General features: G+C 43.1%; 1 protein-coding gene and 1 long non-coding RNA gene across 3 annotated transcripts; both read left to right on the top strand.

Moving 5' to 3' along the window:
* Positions 1-2498: 2498 nt before the first annotated feature.
* On the top strand, positions 2499-4772 carry LOC125550747 (uncharacterized). Of its 2 annotated transcripts, XR_007301821.2 has the most exons (7): positions 2499-2718; positions 2806-3072; positions 3390-3499; positions 3615-3856; positions 3958-4297; positions 4380-4439; positions 4543-4772. It is a non-coding gene; the product is annotated as an uncharacterized LOC125550747 (long non-coding RNA). The 2 variants fall into 2 exon arrangements; XR_007301820.2 differs by having other exon boundaries at positions 3390-3856.
* Positions 4773-8874: 4102 nt separating this feature from the next.
* Positions 8875-9937, top strand: LOC125553581 (uncharacterized). The gene has a single exon (XM_048717349.2). It carries the CDS (start codon positions 9060-9062, stop codon positions 9690-9692), a length of 633 nt encoding a protein of 210 aa, XP_048573306.1. The 5' UTR covers positions 8875-9059; the 3' UTR covers positions 9693-9937.
* The last annotated feature ends 12533 nt before the right edge of the window (positions 9938-22470 follow it).

The following is a 22470-nucleotide window of genomic DNA, read 5'->3' as shown; positions in this document are numbered from 1 at the left end:
AAAGCATGGCATTTTTATTATTAAGAGCATGGCATTTTAATAATTAATAACATGGATTTTTATTAATAGTGAGTAAATGGCATTTTTTTATTAATAAGAGGATCATAATTTTATATTATTAAGAGCAAAATGCATTTTAATAGTCAAGAACATGGCAATTTTTATTTTTTAGATGATGTCAGTTTAATAATCAAGAACTTGTCATTTTAATTAATAAGAGATTGGTACTTTTATTATTAGAAGCACGTCATTTTGTTAAAAATAACATGACAGTTTTATTGTTGGGAGCATGGCATTTTAATAGTTAATAACATGGCATTTTTACTTTTTATGGCATGGCATTTTTTCCTTTTTATTGCCATGGCAATCCCTGTGTATGATTTTTTTGTATGTTTTTGGAAAAAATGTAGAATCTAATTGGGGCTTATCCAAATAAAACATTTTTTCTAGAGGATGACAATTTTTTTTAAGTTTAGCATGGTAATTTAGTTTTTTTAGATCACACATTTTTTGTTTGTTTTGATCATACTCATTGTAAATCTATAAATTAGAGAAATGGTAGTTTTATAAAGTAGCATGTCATTTTTCATAATCTAGATCATGGCAAAACTGTTTCTGTATAAGTTGGCAATTTTTTATACAGCTTTATTTTACATACATCATGATGAATCTTTTTTATATATTCTTTTACTTTTTGTATACAAAGAAAATGGTAATCAGGCATGGAATTCTTTGTACTTTATTTTAAAAAATCAATAAAAATACGCAACAAAGTCCTGTTGTTTCCCTCAAAAAAATAATGTTAGGCCTGGAGGCCTGAAAAGGACATGTCCAGCAAAACGTTTAATGGTGGTGTTTTTCCTAGGGAAACCCAAACGTTTGGCTGGGGGGGGGGGGGCTTCTCCTTGATCGTTTGGCACATATTAGGGTTCTTACCACTTTACCCGTCAAGGACAACCTTTCTACTCAGACACTGCTAAAATCTAATTTGCACCCAAAACGAAATGATATTTTAAGAAAAGTTGGACATGAATCCTGAAACATACATTTGCGCTTTTTACCCAGAAAAACTAAAATTAAATAAAAGCTAATATGATATGTACACAATGTTCAAGGCGCTAGCCGACCACAGGACCGGAGAGGATGCACAATAAATTTTACCACTGGTGAAGCCAGAAGACTGACTCGTTCAATGCACCCTCCCCACCCCGATCGAGCGCCACATCTTAGGGCCCTTGCCATTTTACCAGTCAAAAACAACCCTTTTTACTCATACACTACCAAAATCTAATTTGCACTCACAACGAAATGCAATTCTAACAAAAGTTGGACATGAATCCTAAAACATACATTTGCACTTCTTGCCTAGAACAACTGAAATTAAAGAAAAACTAACATGTGACATACACAACTTACAAGACGCTACCACCGAAATTGCTAGACCTATAGGCACGGTTAGGAAGTTCAACTCATTCGTGGTTATTAACCTCTCCTCCTAAAAAAGATCTATCTCAAAAAACTATCCATAGATGTAGCATTATTCCATGAACTGAGTCTAACTCAGATGGTTTGGCTTTTTCTGGTGGAACCAATCCATCCGGGTTTATGTCTTAGACTTGACATTAGTGCTCACATTTTTCTAGATTTATTTCAGACTTTTTGGTATTGTTCATTCAGTCGGAGGAGACGTTTCCGTCGACTACGAAAACGCATGTGGTTACTTCATTAATCTAAAGATGATATGCCGGCTCAGTCTCTCAAAGTGTGCATTCACAAAGATGAGTGCGTGTACGTATATATGAGGGTGTGTGTGTACGGTAGAGTATTGTTGCAGGAAATTACACAACAAAAACGGACGACTCGCCTCGTACAATCGGACGGCTCGCGAGGCGGTGGATCTTTCTAAAAGATCCGTCGGCCGACGCGTAGCACGGCCCTTAATTTAATGCTATTGAGGTTTGTATCATTTATGCCACTGGTTGTGTCTCACTACTCAGTTTTGCCATTAGAAATTACAACTACTCAAAAATGCTATTAATTCATGAGATGTTTGCTCAAAATGCCATTCGATATCTCAAAAATGCCATCACTTTGTTAGATGTTTGCTCAAAAATGCCATTAGACATTGTTATTTTCACGTCAAACCAGTTGATCATGTTATATAACAAAAATAAGCCTAGACCCACATGTCAGGTCCATCTATCTCATAATGATAAGTGTGACCCCACTTGTCAGAAGTAACCAAGCGAATAATCATACAGGAAAATAAGAACGCTGTTGAGAACAAGTGGGCCTCACACTTGATTGTAGTAAGATAAAGGGAGAGCTGGCATGGACGCAGAGTATATGGTCGCGAGCACATATACGCTTGATATCTTGTGCCTTCGCTAGCGCATGAGGATCTGGGCCAATTCCTAATACGGTTGGTTTTGAAGCGCTGGTAATTGCGCACTGTGCCAAAATGCGTATGTGCTAAGAGTGGGCCAGCTGCTTGGCCCAGGTTCGTTGTTGTACGTGTGTTCCATGGCTCGGATAAGATGGTTTCCGTCAAGAGCGACAGCCATCCTAAAAAAAAAGAGCGACAGCCTCGAAACGACTGCAGATCCAGACTCTTCTTCCCCAACGCGGCATCCATTTTAGGTGACGAGGTAGAGAGGGAGGAAGTGGGAGAACGGGCGACCGACGCTTAATGGAGTTCCTCATGCATCCAATCCGTAGGTATGAGAGCGATTTCCCCCCAATTTTGCGTGTGATTTGTAGAGTGGAGCACAGGGGATTGAGGTTTATTTGCTTTCTCTGCCATAGATCCATGCTGAGTGAGGAGGTAGGAGAGAGTCTGCTGCCGGAAGGTTTGCCGGCGGACGGTAACAGGCGAACGGTGGTGGTGCCGTTGCTGGAGGGTGTGAGCGGCGATGTGCGGATCTGCGTGGCGTCTGCACCGGCGGCGACGAGCGGAGATGGGCGAATCTGCAACGTGGCTCAAGCGGCAACAGTGAGAAGGACAACTCGCCTCCGACTTCTGAGCTCTCCATAGGAAAGATAAATCCCCAGGCTCCTGATTGGAATAAAAAGGTGAGGGGAGCTGAATTTAAAATTTGATCTGTGCTATGAAGAATTTCAATAAACGTATTTCCACGCTGTTTGTGGCCGTGCATTGTTGGTTGAATTCTTGGTGTGGCAGTAATCGATATGAATTAGTGTGAGGACTTGATGTTTTAATCTAATTAGGCTTCATGTGAGTTAGTAGTTTGAACTGCAATTAGATGAGCAGAGAATCAGTCTGGTTGACACAAATCATTTGTAATCCCTCTCAGGTTGAGAATTTTTTATGAGCTTACCGATGACAAATGTTGATGCCTTGCTAAGAATAATCTCTTTCAAACTTGAAGGGGGCGAGCAGTACAAACACCAGCCTCTAGCACTGACAGTGTGGTCAAGGAAGACGCGGACGTGAACAAGGTTGTACCACTTGTGCAAGACGAAGATAACAATTGCCCAGGTAAGATAGTAGGTCCATCTTCAGAAGAATGGTTTGCAATTAGACTATTTTGTTTTTGCAAAATGTGAATGGATGATCATATATGGTAACACATCTTGGGGCTTGTTTCTGGTAGCTGATGCTGGTTTAATGGATGTTGTTCTGGAGGAGATCAATGCGACGCATGTACATGCCTCTCAGGCGGCATCATATGATGTTAGGGCACGCACAAGCATCCCATTGGTAAAACAAGAAGGTGTTGGAGATGGTGATGTGCAGGGCCTGGTGATGTGGTTGTGTGCAGGGTGGAGCGGATAGATGACGTGCATCTAGATGATCAACTTGCTCGGCAACTTGAAGCAGAGCTGGATGCGGAATGTGAGTACAGGAAAAAACTTTGATCTAAAAATGCTTACTGATTCCTGGATGCAGAAGCAACTTATAATTGTGTGCTTACTTTTGTGTGTATGCTTTTGCAGATGAGATGGAGATAGCATCCCGTGCACCGGCTGCGAGTGCGACGACGGGTTTGGTTCACGGGGTTATTGACATCTCTGACGATGAAAGCAATGATGAAGTTGATATGAAAGAATGGTCTGATGATCCTGAGCACGCTAAGTTGTCTGAGACAGACAGAAAGTTGAGGGAGCAAGAGCTGCAAGATCCAGATGTCATGAAAATGTATCAAGAAATGTATGATAAAAATGATGGTCCGCGGGAAGAAAACTGAGATCGCCAATGCGACAGCAAACCAAAACCTTGCTCAGGAGGTCGAACCGGCAGGTCGAGAAACAAGCCCCGTGGAGGGTGGCCATAGAGGTATGATAGTAAACAAAGTATACTACCACAAATGTGAAATATGTTGTCACTGATTTACTTGATCTGTCAATTGTACATGCAGATGTTCAGGTTGATAAAAGTGCGAATGAGGATTGCCGTCGCTGGCAGGCAAACATCGAAGGTTAGACGCACTGAAAAAAGTTCATACATTTAAACACAACTTCTAAAATGTCTTTTTTGGAATGCAGTTTGAATATTTACTAAGAAACAACTTTGCTTTGCAGGACGGGCGTACATTGGTGGTTCTCAGCCATGATGGTGGTTGTTGATTTGATTCTCCTTATAGCCTTGAAGTAATGCTTGGTTTGATTCTCTGCATTGCAATGCTTGGTTTACTACAGATAGCATATACATTTAAGTTCCCTCCTGAGAATTGTATTAGAACTACTACCCTGATTACATATGCAATTTGAATAATATATTTGAATGGATGCCCCCCTGATTTTAAGTATAATTTGGTGAGGGAATTTTTGGATCGATGTTCTTATATGAGGTTTCTGTGGTGAGTAGTCGGATCACTCCTACAGACTTTTGTTCTTAGATTTGAAATCTGTAGCTCACATAATACAACAATCAGTGTTGTAGCTGAGCACTTTTTGTTTTTCTTCAGTACAACCACATTTTTTTCTTCAGCTCTCAAACTGCAGCTTACATGGTTGTGCTTCTTAGCTCTTAAAATGCAGTTCAAATGGTTGTGATATATATTTATTCTAGATAGACAATCAGTGTTCTTCTATCTAGTTTTACACGGACAAGGAATGTTTCTCAATTTCATTGATCCTCTTTTTTTAGAAATGTTCAGTGATAATAGCATTTTTATTTCAGAGCTTGTATTACAGCTTGAGATGATGCTTAAACTGTCTTTTCGACATGTTCTCTTTTGTGTTATGGTTCAGTCTTTCTTCAGTTATTCCTTTCAGTATATATCATTGTCTACTTTTGGTTCAGCCATGAAGTAATGCTTAGTTTGATTCAGGTGTCAGTGTTGTCCCAAATTCTGAAAGTACTCGCTATTCCTTTGGTCATCAGCCATTATCGTATTTTTGTGTCTGTGCACTGCTGTAATCATGGGTTCTACTAATAAAATACGACCGCTCCCTATCATCATCACTGTGCCTTCACAATTAATTAGCACCCTTGTACCAGTAGGCCCTTCAAATCACTTCACATGTGTTTTTTATTTTCCAACTTTCCACCTTGTCCCTCTCATACTACAATTCCTGTTAATCTACTTTATCTGCACCAGCTAAATTTTTTTATTCGCTCCATGTCTAGTCACATCAGCAGCCCATCCAACCACCGAGATCACTGTGTCACTGGAGGGGTATTAAAATAGGTGTACAGGCTGAGCCGTGGCCCATAACTTGCACCCCCGTCTGAGCCCGTCAGGGTGGGATGGCGATGGTGGCATTATGTGTGGTAGATAGGTGGGTCCTTGCCAGGAAATAGGTGGGATATACTATTCAGAATACATATGACTATACAGGAGACGTTGTGAATCTTGGTGCCAGTGAACGACTGAGATATGCAGTGCATCTGAGCTTGAGCTCAGAATAGCACTTTCCGAGCTGGCATGTTGATTCATAGGTATTTATGTCATTATAACATGGCAAAAGAGATTTGAGATCACAATAATGATGTCGAGTGGCATTTTGAGCATGTGTCTAATGAAGCGATGGCATTTTTGAGCAGTTGAAATTCCTAATGGCAAAACTGAGTAGTGGAACACAACCGATGGCATAAATGATAAAAACCTCAAATAGCATTAAATTAAAAGCCGTGCTATGCATCGGCCGGCGGATCTTTTAGAAAGATCCACCGCCTCGCGAGCCGTCCGATTGTACGAGGCGAAGGTGGATCTTTTAGAAAGATCCATCGCCTCGCGAGCCGTCCGATTGTACGAGGCGAGCCGTTCGTTTTTGTTGTGTAATTTCATGCAACAATACTCTTGTTGCGAAATCTCTTCTTCTCTAACTTTCTGCAACAAGAGTCATGTTACAAAAATCTCTTCTTCTTTAATTTTCTATAACAAGACCTTTGTTGCAAAATATTCTCTTATTTAATTTACCGCAATAAGACCCCTATTGCAAAACTTTTTCTTCTCTATTTTTCTGCAACAAGACTCTTGATGCAAAACTTCTCTATTTTTTTTAACAAGACTCTTGTTGTAAAACTTTCATTGCAATAGACCGAACATCTCAAACTTCTTCTATGTATTCCTGCAACAAGACTGTTGTTGCGAAAACTTGCAAGACCGCCGACGGCTGCAACGGAGAGAGCAGCCCGTGGTCTCCGCATCACCCCATTTGTTGCGGTATACCTTTTCGAAACAGGTGCTCAGTTGCAAGAACTGTAGTACGGAGCGCTCTGCATGGTCAGATGAGATTCAACGCATGGATAGGAGAGACAAAAATATGCGGCCATTTCGTCAGAGATAGAGATGAAGAGAAGCGGTGCGCTTACCCATCAAAACGGACGGAATGAGATGGCCGCATATTCAAAACGTTTTATCTCTTAAAGCGTGCGTGTAAATCTCGAATCAATTTCATCATTTGATTCCTCACATCGAGATCTTCAAAACTAGATCCCATGTTGACAGGTTTTGACGATTTTTTTCATGAAGAAATCAGACCAAGAAACCGGAAGAAAAAACCACACCGAGAGGACACGTTTTTTATTCCTTTTCCAAAATAGGAGTGACCATGCCTTTGCGGAAGCAAACCCGTGGCTCTTGCGGAAAAAAAAAGAAAACATGTTTTTTTTCTGTTTTCGAGAGACATGGCCGTGCCTCTCGAGAAAGCAAACCCGTGCCTCTTGTATAAGCAAATCCATACCTCCCGTGAAAAAAAGACAAAACACACTTTTTTCCGTTTTCGAAAAGCACGGCCGTGCCTCTCATGAAATCAAATCCGTGCCTCTTGCGAAAGGGAAAAGAGACGATTTTTTTTCATTTTGCCTCGTCTCTTGCAGAAGCAAACCCATGTCTCTCGCGAAAGAAAAAACACATTTTTTTCAAGAGGCACGGCCGTGCCTCTCACGGAAGAAAAAGAAAAAAGCGCGTTTTTTCATGTAAATTTGTTTTTATCCAAAAACTAAGTAAGACCGGTGAAAAACTGAAAAGTCAAAAAATACAAAAAAACATGTAAAATGCCAAAAACGCATGCGAAAAAAAATAAAAATTAGAGAGAGCCTCCAGAGCGCAACATGTGGTGGCAATGGCGCGCTCTCAACCCACTTCAAGTGACCCTCAGGAGGCTCCCGAACTAGCACTCTTTGATTAGTTGCTTTCGAGAAAGCCTTCACAACAAGAATCACACTTAGGTTAAAAAAACGAGAGTCGCAAATCGCAATTGGCCACGCTTGTCCCCACTGGCGCATCAATGGGGTTCTTCAGAGAAAGCAACACCCACAGAACTGGCGATATTTGAGTAGCTCGTGACCACAAATAACAAATTTGGCTTGCTAATTTCAAAAAGTGTACTGTATAGATTGTTTTTTTACACGAGCTCCTCAAATGTCTCAACGCCTCGTACCTAGAATATTCTCTCAACTTTTGTGTGTAAAACTTTCAGAGTTTTAAAAAAATTATTTACTATTTTTTTGAATTTACTGTTCGCAGAGAGGAGATGAGCCCGGGCCATTTTGAATTCTCTACATCCACATTCCGTTCGTGTATGCCAGAGAAACGGCGTGTCCTCACAAAAATATCGTATGTCAACCCAAGTACCCAGAAAATGTCGTACACGAATGTGCATACATCCATACATACAAATGCGTGGATTCTCGTTGTGAAGGCTTTTTCGAAATTTAAGAATTTGTGTGTCCTCACAAAAATAGAGCTCCGGCGTGGATTCCTGCCGTCTCCTTAGGTTTGGGTTTCTCGTCGCGGGTGTGTGACGGTGACATTTGGTGCGAGTTAATTTTGATATATTCAAGGGTTTAACGGCGACGGCTACAGCTCCAGGACGCTGGTCCTTAAGGGCACGTGCACAAAGTTATCCTAACTATCATCGACAAGGTCAAACCGGCTCCGATAGGGGAGTGATGACAGCGACATATCGGCGGCTCGTTCTCAGTGGTGGTTCGGTGGTCCGGGGACCTCCATGTAATTTTTATTATGTTTGATTTGATGTGCTTTATACTTTGGTTGAACCTATATATAATAGATCTGCATTTTTTTTCTTCAAAAAACAGCAGTCTTCTCTTCCGCACACGTCCTCTCAGAGCTCATAACTTCAAATGCCAGTTCAATTGTGCCATCAACATCAGAAATCATACACTTATCTTTCTCCATTCCAGTCACGCCGCCGGCCGCACACAAACCACGATGAAGCCGCCAACCCAATCGGCGGGCAGAGTTAGCTCCGATCGACGTGCGCGCATCGTCTGGCCTCTGCACCGGCCGTCAAACCTGAAAACGACATTCCCCTAACTGATCAATGCGCCGGTCGTCAGCTGAACTTGTCTCGTGCTGAGGCGAGAAGTCAGAGGTAACATGGTGGCCCAATGCGATTCTTCGGTTAGCCTACCACTTAGTGCCAAACCGCCGAAGAAACTCAACGCATGCACACTAAAAAAGTAGAGATAGCTTCCCACTATCTCGAACCAGTCCATCTCCCCCTCGAATCACTCCTGAATCATCGCCACCCACGACCTCTATAAATTCAGGAGCGTGACGAGGAAGAGGGAGATAGGGCGAGAGAAGGTCTGGAGAGAGAGGATTTCATTTCAAAACGAAAAGATGGCAGCAATGGAAGATGACTCGTGCAGGAGGGCGGGCTCGATACCGTTCAAGTGGGAGGTCTGCCCTGGGACGCCGAAGCACACGAGGAGCGCGAGCGCCGCGGCGGCGGCATCGCCCGCCAAGGTGGCGCCCAAGCTGACGCTGACGCCGCCTCCCTCCATGGCGTCGTCGCCGTCGCCGTATTACCACCACTCGGCGGCTTCGTCGCCTCGCGTCACCTCCGCGCGCTCGGCGTCGGTGTCACCTTCCCGGCGCCGGTCCTACGCGTATGCCGGCGGTCACCGCCGAGCGCCGCCCACCGCCTTCATCGACGCCGCGCCTCGGCCAGCGGCGAAGGAGTACGGCAGCGCCGCGCCTGAGCCAGATACGGCGGCGTTTGGGTGCTTCGCTCTGCCTATGCTCCGGAGGAAAGGCAGCAAGAAAGGCGCCGGCCTCGGGTCCGCGTCCAGCTTCAGCTCCAGCTCCAGCTCGTCTGGAGGCAGCTTCAGGTCGGACGGCGGAGGGCTGGGGATGCGGCGGTCGGCGTCGATCTCATCGGCCTCGTCGTTACCACTGCCGCCCGGGAGGAGGTACGCCGCCCAAGCGAGGGCGGAGGTGGATGCTGCAACTGGCCGTGGCTGGTACTTTTGACTATTGTGTTTTGACTGGACGGCGACCGGCCGGCACGACACGAGCGCTGCCCAGCATTGTTGATGAAATTTAGGAGGAGGATATAACTTTGTGTGATGAGATGACGAGGTTTGAGATCTCAACTTTTGTGAAAAACTAGATGGTTGCTGCGGAAATTTATAGCTTTTATCATGGTATCTCAAAAGTAACAATTCAAGTTGGCGCTTCTGTAATAAGGCAATACTTGTTCGAAATTGATGTGCACACGACATGTAGTGTCTGATGTGCAGCCGATACAAACTCTCCACCGTGAAATAAGTGATTCAACTTTACATTACAACTCCATTGAAATCGGGACCTTTATCAACAGTGGGCTACTGCGGCATACTTTGAAGGAGGAGGTCGTGGGTTCAAATCACATCCTTGCGATGATTGGATGCGTGCGAGATGCGGCAGATCCTTGACTTTTTCCTAGCGCTAGTGATTAGACACTTGGGCCAAGCCATCTGATCATGCCCCAAAATCTATAGTTGGTCTGCAAGCATCTATGACCTTGTGGGATTATGAAGGCGAACGTTTTTATTGGAAAAACTAGATGATACCCCGCGTGTTGCTACGGGAATGTATGCTTGAAAAACATTTCATTAAATATGGAGATGTTTGTTTGCAAAGATAGGGCTGAATGACCATAGTGTAAGTGATAGTTTCTAAATAACTTAATGGATCGTGGGATGCTCACAATAAAATATGCATTATTATTGAATACTATCTGATTCGAGGCCAAGTCCATTGCAATGCAAGAGTGTCATGTTAAGAGAATGAACTCTCACTCATAACAATACTAAACCCATATGCACTGTGACTATGGCAGGCGTACAGATCCTTTTAACAAAAATGATTGCTGAGAAAGTACTAAGAATAAACTAAGTGTTCCATAGATAAAGCCCGTTGACATTCCCTACAGGGCAAAGGTCACACAATGAATATCATCTCCGCAACTTGAAAATCGAACTAAATTGACTATAATTATAATAAATATGACCTCAAGGCATTACTCCCTCCATTCCACTTTCTTAGGCATAGAAAGAAAACCAATCACAGGAACGAACTACGGAAATCCCAAGGAGAGAAAGATTGGTTGGATAGATAGCAGTACTTCGATCCAAATTGTGTCAAATCCTCAACTCTAACGCCTCGCTTGGCCTTCATAGATGTACATACTGAAGGGTGTAATCTTCATTTTTGTTTCTGCCAGGGACAGGAAAATATTTCTGAAGTTCCCTTAGTAAAGTTGATTGAATGATTGGTGTCTTCTGATTTGGAGTGTCAGATTCAGTTATCTGAAAATCTCCAGTGGAGGAAATTCCTATGCTATGTAATACACACAAAAACAAATAGAAGGTTTGTACACATCAGTTGAAATGAGGTTAGTAGAGGCATTGTTGTAAAATTTCAGCAAAGAAAGGAAGCAAGGCATCATGATTAGCAGTCAAACATGTATATACGTCACTGTATAAACCTTCAGTTGCGTGTGTGTGTGGGAAATAATCTTCAGTACCAAAGGAAAATAAGAATAAAGTTCAGAGTTAGACTGCACCAAGTAACACATCACTTCGAAATTGCTTGAGCTATTTTGTTTACCAACCTGCATGCAATGTTAATAATCTGTCCACCAGAAGCAGGAAAGAGGAAAGTGACTTCAGTACACTTTTCAGGAAAGAAGCAAGATAATTTATTGTGCCTTGTGTATACATAAAGATCTTTAAGAAAAATAATTTGAGAGGGATAGAGAGGCTGCTTACAGAAGGTGAGGGCACATCGAAGGTAAAAATCACAGGGGATAGCTTGTTTCCTGTCAACCCAAGACATACATGCATAAGTTTTCTTGGATGTTAAACGATAAATTTAGTAGCTTCATCACATTTTAGCACATCAAAATGCGACACACGGCACTGAAAACACAACTTTAATTCTCCAAAAAAGAATAATTACATCACCATAAAAATTTGTATGAGCCATGGCAGTAGCATAGTAATAAACCATTTAATAACCTCGTAGTTGCAACACCATAACAATCAGGACATCTCTGCATCTTTTGCGCACGTTAGGCACAGAGGATATGTGGCTTGAATCGCCTATCATCGATATGTCAAAAGATGCAGAAAAGGATGGTAAGTCAAGTCCATACACGTGCATGTACTAATTTTGCCTAATGGGCAAAGGGAAACTGAAAAGAAATACGAGGATATAAGATATTGTATAAATGAAGGATGTTGGCTGTGCACTGCAATTGTCCCGTAAAACCTGTAAGTAAAATTTAAGGGTACCCACAACATGGATGCTTGTTGATCAAAGGCCTCCTGTAAAATAGCTATATGCATTAAATAAAGTAAATAAGTTTACATCTTAGTGAAATGTAAGCGCGCAAATCATACTGAATCAAAGAACGGCGGCCTGATGTGTAAACAGATTAATTAGTCATGGTGTTTTTGCCATAACAATATCAAGCAATAAAACTATGATGTCTAATGTGTGAATGAATGAATTAGTCATGATTTTTTGTCATAACAATATCAGGTATACACCATTAACAGGGTACTGTACTGGATTCTTTGTCCTTCAGATATTAATCCGAGATATATTTTGTCATCGCTGTACTTCCCTCATCTGCATCCTCTGAAATAACAATGAAGGGATAACACGTTAGAAGAGAACTATGTGAATCAAACTACCAGTTGAGCAGGCCATCACTGTAATAAACAATGAATTCGGCCAGCACAATTACTTGTTTCTAACTGTAGTAATCTCTCTCTTTTTAAGATCTAATCGCAAAATCCTAGAACCCGACCTATTCAGAGAAAACAAAACCATGATCTCTCAGCTTATAAGTGCATATCCTGATGATTCTATAACACTCCACAAATTTTGGATCAGATCTTGTTGTGACGCAGAAGAAAAAGTGATAAAACAAAATCTCATCTATTTTCTAACCTTTTATATGGGCTGACCTCGGTTATAGAAGTATGACGCCGATAAGTGAAGGAAATATGCCATAGAGGCAATAATAAAGTTATTATTTATTTCCTTATATCATGATAAATGTTTATTATTCATGCTAGAATTGTATTAACCGGAAACATAATACATGTGTGAATACATAGACAAACAGAGTGTCACTAGTATGCCTCTACTTGACTAGCTCGTTAATCAAAGATGGTTGTGTTTCCTAACCATAAACAAGGAGTTGTTATTTGATTAACGGGATCACATCATTAAGTGAATGATCTGATTGACATGACCCATTCCATTAGCTTAGCACCCGATCGTTTAGTATGTTGCTATTGCTTTCTTCATGACTTATACATGTTCCTATAACTATGAGATTATGCAACTCCCGTTTACCGGAGGAACACTTTGGGTGCTACCAAACGTCACAACGTAACTGGGTGATTATAAAGGAGTACTACAGGTGTCTCCAAAGGTACATGTTGGGTTGGCGTATTTCGAGATTAGGTTTTGTCACTCCGATTGTCGGAGAGGTATCTCTGGGCCCTCTCGGTAATGCACATCACTTAAGCCTTGCAAGCATTGCAACTAATGAGTTAGTTGCGGGATGATGTATTACAGAACGAGTAAAGAGACTTGCCGGTAACGAGATTGAACTAGGTATTTGGAATACCGACGATCGAATCTCGGGCAAGTAACATACCGATGACAAAGGGAACAACGTATGTTGTTATGCGGTCTGACCGATAAAGATCTTCGTAGAATATGTAGGAGCCAATATGGGCATCCAGGTCCCGCTATTGGTTATTGACTGGAGACATGTCTCGGTCATGTCTACATTGTTCTCGAACCCGTAGGGTCCGCACGCTTAAGGTTACGATGGCAGTTATATTATGAGTTTATACATTTTGATGTACCGAAGTTTGTTCGGAGTCCCGGATGTGATCACGGACATGACGAGGAGTCTCGAAATGGTCGAGACATAAAGATTGATATATTGGAAGCCTATGTTTGGATACCGGAAGTGTTCCGGGTGAAATCGGGATTTTACCGGAGTACCGGGAGGTTACCGGAACCCCCCGGGAGCTAAATGGGCCATGATGGGCCTTAGTGGAAAAGAGAAGAGGCAGCCCTACAAGGGCCGCGTGCCCCTCCCCTCCCTTGGTCCGAATAGGACAAGGAGAGGGGGCCGGCCCCTCTCTCTCTTTTCCCCCCTCCGCGAATCCTATTCCAACTAGGATTGGGGGGGGGGGAATCCTGCTCCCAGAGGGAGTAGGACTCTCCTGGCGCGCCCTCCTTGGTCGGACGCCTCCCCCCCTTTAGTCCTTTATATACGGAGGCAGGGGCACCCCAGAGACACACAAGTTGATCCACGTGATCTATTCCTTAGCCGTGTGCGGCGCCCCCAGCCACCATAGTCCTTGATAATATTGTAGCGGTGCTTAGGCGAAGCCCTGCAGCAGTAGTACATCAAGATCATCACCACGCCGTCGTGCTGACGGAACTCTTCCCTGACACTTTGCTGGATCGGAGTCCGGGGATCGTCATCGAGCTGAACGTGTGCTAGAACTCGGAGGTGCCGTAGTTTCGGTGCTTAATCGGTCGGATCATGGAGACGTACGACTACATCAACCAAACGATTCCGTTGTCGATCTACTAGGTATGTAGATCATACTCCCCCTCTCGTTGCTATGCATCACCATGATCTTGCGTGTGCGTAGGAATTTTTTGGAAATTACTACGAAACCCATCAGTGGCATCCGAGCCTAGGTTTTATATGTTGATGTTATATGCACGAGTAGAACACAAGTGAGTTGTGGGCGATATAAGTCATACTGCTTACCAGCATGTCATACTTTGGTTCGGCGGTATTGTTGGATGAAGCGGCCCAGACCGACATTACGCGTACGCTTACGCGAGACCGGTTCTCCCGACGTGCTTTGCACAGAGGTGGCTTGTGGGTGACAGTTTCTCCAACTTTAGTTGAACTGAGTGTGGCTACGCCCGGTCCTTGCGAAGGTTAAAACAGCACCAACTTGACAAACTATCGTTATGGTTTTGATGCGTAGGTAAGGTTGGTTCTTGCTTAAGCCCGTAGCAGCCACATAAAAACTTGCAACAACAAAGTAGAGGACGTCTAACTTGTTTTTGCAGGGCATGTTGTGATGTGATATGGTCAAGACATGATGCTGATTTTATTGTATGAGATGATCATGTTTTGTAACCGAGTTATCGGCAACTGGCAGGAGCCATATGGTTGTCGCTTTATTGTATGCAATGCAATCGCGATGTAATGCTTTACTTTATCACTAAGCGGTAGCGATAGTCGTGGAAGCACAAGCTTGGCGAGACGACAACGATGCTACGATGGAGATCAAGGTGTCGCGCCGGTGACGATGGTGATCATGACGGTGCTTCGGAGATGGAGATCACAAGCACAAGATGATGATGACCATATCATATCACTTATATTGATTGCATGTGATGTTTATCTTTTATGCATCTTATCTTGCTTTGATTGACGGTAGCATTATAAGATGATCTCTCACTAAATTATCAAGTAGTGTTCTCCCTGAGTATGCACCGTTGCGAAAGTTCTTCGTGCTGAGACACCACGTGATGATCGGGTGTGATAGTCTCTACGTTCAAATACAACGGGTGCAAAACAGTTGCACACGCGGAATACTCAGGTTAAACTTGACGAGCCAAGCATATACAGATATGGCCTCGGAACACGGAGACCGAAAGGTCGAGCGTGAATCATATAGTAGATATGATCAACATAAAGATGTTCACCAATGAAACTACTCCATCTCACGTGATGATCGGACATGGTTTAGTTGATTTGGATCACGTAATCACTTAGAGGATTAGAGGGATGTCTATCTAAGTGGGAGTTCTTTAAGTAAATTAACTGAACTTAAATTTATCATGAAACTTAGTACCTGATTTGTATCTTGCTTGTTTATGTTTGATTGTAGATAGATGGCTCGTGCTGTTGTTCCGTTGAATTTTAATGCGTTCCTTGAGAAAGCAAAGTTGAAAGATGATGGTAGCAATTACACGGACTGGGTCCGTAACTTGAGGATTATCCTCATTGCTGCACAGAAGAATTACGTCCTGGAAGCACCGCTGGGTGCCAGGCCTGCTGCAGGAGCAACGCCGGATGTTATGAACGTCTGGCAGAGCAAAGCTGATGACTACTCAATAGTTCAGTGTGCCATGCTTTACGGCTTAGAATCGGGACTTCAACGACGTTTTGAACGTCATGGAGCATATGAGATGTTCCAGGAGTTGAAGTTAATATTTCAAGCAAATGCCCGGATTGAGAGATACGAAGTCTCCAATAAGTTCTATAGCTGCAAGATGGAGGAGAACAGTTTTGTCAGTGAGCATATACTCAAAATGTTTGGGTATAATAATCACTTGATTCAGTTGGGAGTTAATCTTCCAGATGACTGCGTCATTGACAGAATACTCCAATCACTGCCACCAAGCTATAAGAGCTTCGTGATGAACTATAATATGCAAGGGATGAATAAGACTATTCCTGAGCTCTTCGCGATGCTGAAAGCTGCGGAGGTAGAAATCAAGAAGGAGCATCAAGTGTTGATGGTCAACAAGACCACTAGTTTCAAGAAAAAGGGCAAAGGGAAGAAGAAGGGGAACTTCAAAAAGAACGGCAAGCAAGTTGCTACTCAAGAGAAGAAACCCAAACCTGGACCTAAGCCTGAAACTGAGTGCTTCTAGTGCAAGCAGACTGGTCACTGGAAGCGGAACTGCCCCAAGTATTTGGCGGATAAGAAGGATGGCAAGGTGAACAAAGATATATGTGATATACATGTTATTGATGTGTACCTTACTAATGCTCGCAGTAGCACCTGGGTATTTGATACTTGTTCTGTTGCTAATATTTGCAACTCGAAATAGGGACTACGGACTAAGCGAAGATTGGCTAAGGACGAGGTGACGATGCGCGTGGGAAACGGTTCCAAAGTCGATGTGATCGCAGTCGGCACGCTACCTCTACATCTACCTTCGGGATTAATATTAGACCTAAATAATTGTTATTTGGTGCTAGCGTTAAGCATGAACATTATATCTGGATCTTGTTTGATGCGAGACGGTTATTCATTTAAATCAGAGAATAATGGTTGTTCTATTTATATGAGTAATATCTTTTATGGTCATGCACCCTTGAAGAGTGGTCTATTCTTGTTAAATCTCGATAGTAGTAATACACATATTCATAATGTTGAAGCCAAAAGATGCAGAGTTGATAATGATAGTGCAACTTATTTGTGGCACTGCCGTTTAGGTCATATCGGTGTAAAGCGCATGAAGAAACTCCATACTGATGGACTTTTGGAACCACTTGATTATGAATCACTTGGTACTTGCGAACCGTGCCTCATGGGTAAGATGACTAAAACGCCGTTCTCCGGTACTATGGAGAGAGCAACAGATTTTTTGGAAATCATACATACAGATGTATGTGGTCCGATGAATATTGAGGCTCGTGGCGGATATCGTTATTTTCTCACCTTCACAGATGATTTAAGCAGATATGGGTATATCTACTTAATGAAACATAAGTCTGAAACATTTGAAAAGTTCAAGGAATTTCAGAGTGAAGTTGAAAATCATCGTAACAAGAAAATAAAGTTTCTACGATCTGATCGTGGAGGAGAATATTTGAGTTACGAGTTTGGTGTACATTTGAAAAATTGTGGAATAGTTTCGCAACTCATGCCACCCGGAACACCACAGCGTAATGGTGTGTCCGAACGTCGTAATCGTACTTTACTGGATATGGTGCGATCTATGATGTCTCTTACTGATTTACCGCTATCATTTTGGGGATACGCTCTAGAGACGGCCGCATTCACGTTAAATAGGGCACCATCAAAATCCGTTGAGACGACGCCTTATGAACTGTGGTTTGGCAAGAAACCAAAGTTGTCGTTTCTGAAAGTTTGGGGCTGCGATGCTTATGTGAAAAAGCTTCAACCTGATAAGCTCGAACCCAAATCGGAGAAATGTGTCTTCATAGGATATCCAAAGGAAACTATTGGATACACCTTCTATCACAGATCCGAAGGCAAGACTTTTGTTGCTAAATTCGGAAACTTTCTGGAGAAGGAGTTTCTCTCGAAAGAAGTGAGTGGGAGGAAAGTAGAACTTGACGAGGTAACTGTACCTGCTCCCTTATTGGAAAGTAGTACATCACAGAAAACTGTTTCTGTGACACCTACACCAGTTAGTGAGGAAGCTAATGATAATGATCATGAAACTTCAGAACAAGATACTACTGAACCTCGTAGATCAACCAGAGTAAGATCCGCGCCAGAGTGGTACGGTAATCCCGTTATGGAAGTCATGCTACTAGATCATGATGAACCTACGAACTATGAAGAAGCGATGGTGAGTCCAGATTCCGCAAAGTGGCTTGAAGCCATGAAATCTGAGATGGGATCCATGTATGAGAACAAAGTATGGACTTTGGTTGACTTGCCCGATGATCGGCAAGCAATTGAGAATAAATGGATCTTCAAGAAGAAGGCTGACGCTGACGGTAATATTACTGTCTACAAAGCTCGACTTGTCGCAAAAGGTTTTCGGCAAGTTCAAGGGATTGACTACGATGAGACCTTCTCACCCGTAGCGATGCTTAAGTCTGTCCGAATCATGTTAGCAATTGCCGCATTTTATGATTATGAAATTTGGCAGATGGATGTCAAAACTGCATTCCTGAATGGATTTCTGGAAGAAGAGTTGTATATGATGCAACCAGAAGGTTTTGTCGATCCAAAGGGAGCTAACAAAGTGTGCAAACTCCAGCGATCCATTTATGGACTGGTGCAAGCCTCTCGGAGTTGGAATAAGCTCTTTGATAGTGTGATCAAAGCATTTGGTTTTATACAGACTTTTGGAGAAGCCTGTATTTACAAGAAAGTGAGTGGGAGCTCTGTAGCATTTCTGATATTATATGTAGATGACATATTACTAATTGGAAATGATGTAGAATTTCTGGATAGCATAAAGGGATACTTGAATAAGAGCTTTTCAATGAAAGACCTCGGTGAAGCTGCTTACATATTAGGCATTAAGATCTATAGAGATAGATCAAGACGCTTAATTGGACTTTCACAAACCACATACCTTGGCAAAGTTTTGAAGAAGTTTAAAATGGATCAAGCAAAGAAAGGGTTCTTGCCTGTGTTACAAGGTGTGAAGTTGAGTAAGACTCAATGCCCAACCACTGCAGAAGATAGAGAGAATATGAAAGATGTTCCCTATGCTTCAGCCATAGGCTCTATCATGTATGCAATGCTGTGTACCAGACCTGATGTGTGCCTTGCTATAAGTCTAGCAGGGAGGTACCAAAGTAATCCAGGAGTGGATCACTGGACAGCGGTCAAGAACATCCTGAAGTACCTGAAAAGGACTAAGGATATGTTTCTCGTATATGGAGGTGACAAAGAGCTCATCGTAAAAGGTTACGTTGATGCAAGCTTTGACACTGATCCGGACGATTCTAAATCGCAAACCGGATATGTGTTTACATTAAACGGTGGAGCTGTCAGTTGGTGCAGTTCTAAACAAAGCGTTGTAGCGGTATCTACATGTGAAGCGGAGTACATAGCTGCTTCGGAAGCAGCAAATGAAAGAGTCTGGATGAAGGAGTTCATATCCGATCTAGGTGTCATACCTAGTGCATCGGGTCCAATGAAAATCTTTTGTGATAGTACTGGTGCAATTGCCTTGGCAAAGGAATCCAGATTTCACAAGAGAACCAAGCACATCAAGAGACGCTTCAATTCCATCTGGGATCTAGTCCAGGTGGGAGACATAGAGATTTGCAAGATACATACGGATCTGAATGTTGCAGACCCGTTGACTAAGCCTCTTCCACGAGCAAAACATGATCAGCACCAAGGATCCATGGATGTGAGAATCATTACTGTGTAATCTAGATTATTGACTCTAGTGCAAGTGGGAGACTGAAGGAAATATGCCCTAGAGGCAATAATAAAGTTATTATTTATTTCCTTATATCATGATAAATGTTTATTATTCATGCTAGAATTGTATTAACCGGAAACATAATACATGTGTGAATACATAGACAAACAGAGTGTCACTAGTATGCCTCTACTTGACTAGCTCGTTAATCAAAGATGGTTGTGTTTCCTAACCATAAACAAGGAGTTGTTATTTGATTAACGGGATCACATCATTAAGTGAATGATCTGATTGACATGACCCATTCCATTAGCTTAGCACCCGATCGTTTAGTATGTTGCTATTGCTTTCTTCATGACTTATACATGTTCCTATAACTATGAGATTATGCAACTCCCGTTTACCGGAGGAACACTTTGGGTGCTACCAAACGTCACAACGTAACTGGGTGATTATAAAGGAGTACTACAGGTGTCTCCAAAGGTACATGTTGGGTTGGCGTATTTCGAGATTAGGTTTTGTCACTCCGATTGTCGGAGAGGTATCTCTGGGCCCTCTCGGTAATGCACATCACTTAAGCCTTGCAAGCATTGCAACTAATGAGTTAGTTGCGGGATGATGTATTACAGAACGAGTAAAGAGACTTGCCGGTAACGAGATTGAACTAGGTATTTGGAATACCGACGATCGAATCTCGGGCAAGTAACATACCGATGACAAAGGGAACAACGTATGTTGTTATGCGGTCTGACCGATAAAGATCTTCGTAGAATATGTAGGAGCCAATATGGGCATCCAGGTCCCGCTATTGGTTATTGACTGGAGACATGTCTCGGTCATGTCTACATTGTTCTCGAACCCGTAGGGTCCGCACGCTTAAGGTTACGATGGCAGTTATATTATGAGTTTATACATTTTGATGTACCGAAGTTTGTTCGGAGTCCCGGATGTGATCACGGACATGACGAGGAGTCTCGAAATGGTCGAGACATAAAGATTGATATATTGGAAGCCTATGTTTGGATACCGGAAGTGTTCCGGGTGAAATCGGGATTTTACCGGAGTACCGGGAGGTTACCGGAACCCCCCGGGAGCTAAATGGGCCATGATGGGCCTTAGTGGAAAAGAGAAGAGGCAGCCCTACAAGGGCCGCGTGCCCCTCCCCTCCCTTGGTCCGAATAGGACAAGGAGAGGGGGCCGGCCCCTCTCTCTCTTTTCCCCCCTCCGCGAATCCTATTCCAACTAGGATTGGGGGGGGGGGGAATCCTGCTCCCAGAGGGAGTAGGACTCTCCTGGCGCGCCCTCCTTGGTCGGACGCCTCCCCCCCTTTAGTCCTTTATATACGGAGGCAGGGGCACCCCAGAGACACACAAGTTGATCCACGTGATCTATTCCTTAGCCGTGTGCGGCGCCCCCAGCCACCATAGTCCTTGATATTGTAGCGGTGCTTAGGCGAAGCCCTGCAGCAGTAGTACATCAAGATCATCACCACGCCGTCGTGCTGACGGAACTCTTCCCTGACACTTTGCTGGATCGGAGTCCGGGGATCGTCATCGAGCTGAACGTGTGCTAGAACTCGGAGGTGCCGTAGTTTCGGTGCTTAATCGGTCGGATCATGGAGACGTACGACTACATTAACCAAACGATTCCGTTGTCGATCTACTAGGTATGTAGATCATACTCCCCCTCTCGTTGCTATGCATCACCATGATCTTGCGTGTGCGTAGGAATTTTTTGGAAATTACTACGAAACCCATCAGTGGCATCCGAGCCTAGGTTTTATATGTTGATGTTATATGCACGAGTAGAACACAAGTGAGTTGTGGGCGATATAAGTCATACTGCTTACCAGCATGTCATACTTTGGTTCGGCGGTATTGTTGGATGAAGCGGCCCAGACCGACATTACGCGTACGCTTACGCGAGACCGGTTCTCCCGACGTGCTTTGCACAGAGGTGGCTTGTGGGTGACAGTTTCTCCAACTTTAGTTGAACTGAGTGTGGCTACGCCCGGTCCTTGCGAAGGTTAAAACAGCACCAACTTGACAAACTATCGTTATGGTTTTGATGCGTAGGTAAGGTTGGTTCTTGCTTAAGCCCGTAGCAGCCACATAAAAACTTGCAACAACAAAGTAGAGGACGTCTAACTTGTTTTTGCAGGGCATGTTGTGATGTGATATGGTCAAGACATGATGCTGATTTTATTGTATGAGATGATCATGTTTTGTAACCGAGTTATCGGCAACTGGCAGGAGCCATATGGTTGTCGCTTTATTGTATGCAATGCAATCGCGATGTAATGCTTTACTTTATCACTAAGCGGTAGCGATAGTCGTGGAAGCACAAGCTTGGCGAGACGACAACGATGCTACGATGGAGATCAAGGTGTCGCGCCGGTGACGATGGTGATCATGACGGTGCTTCGGAGATGGAGATCACAAGCACAAGATGATGATGACCATATCATATCACTTATATTGATTGCATGTGATGTTTATCTTTTATGCATCTTATCTTGCTTTGATTGACGGTAGCATTATAAGATGATCTCTCACTAAATTATCAAGTAGTGTTCTCCCTGAGTATGCACCGTTGCGAAAGTTCTTCGTGCTGAGACACCACGTGATGATCGGGTGTGATAGGCTCTACGTTCAAATACAACGGGTGCAAAACAGTTGCACACGCGGAATACTCAGGTTAAACTTGACGAGCCAAGCATATACAGATATGGCCTCGGAACACGGAGACCGAAAGGTCGAGCGTGAATCATATAGTAGATATGATCAACATAAAGATGTTCACCAATGAAACTACTCCATCTCACGTG

The sequence above is a fragment of the Triticum urartu genome, chromosome 4A (assembly GCF_056163025.1).
Source record: "Triticum urartu cultivar PI428250 chromosome 4A, HENAU_Tu73, whole genome shotgun sequence".
In the NCBI taxonomy this organism is placed as follows: domain Eukaryota; kingdom Viridiplantae; phylum Streptophyta; class Magnoliopsida; order Poales; family Poaceae; genus Triticum; species Triticum urartu.
Note: the sequence above shows the minus strand (reverse complement) of the source record. Positions and strands in the feature narration are given on the sequence as shown.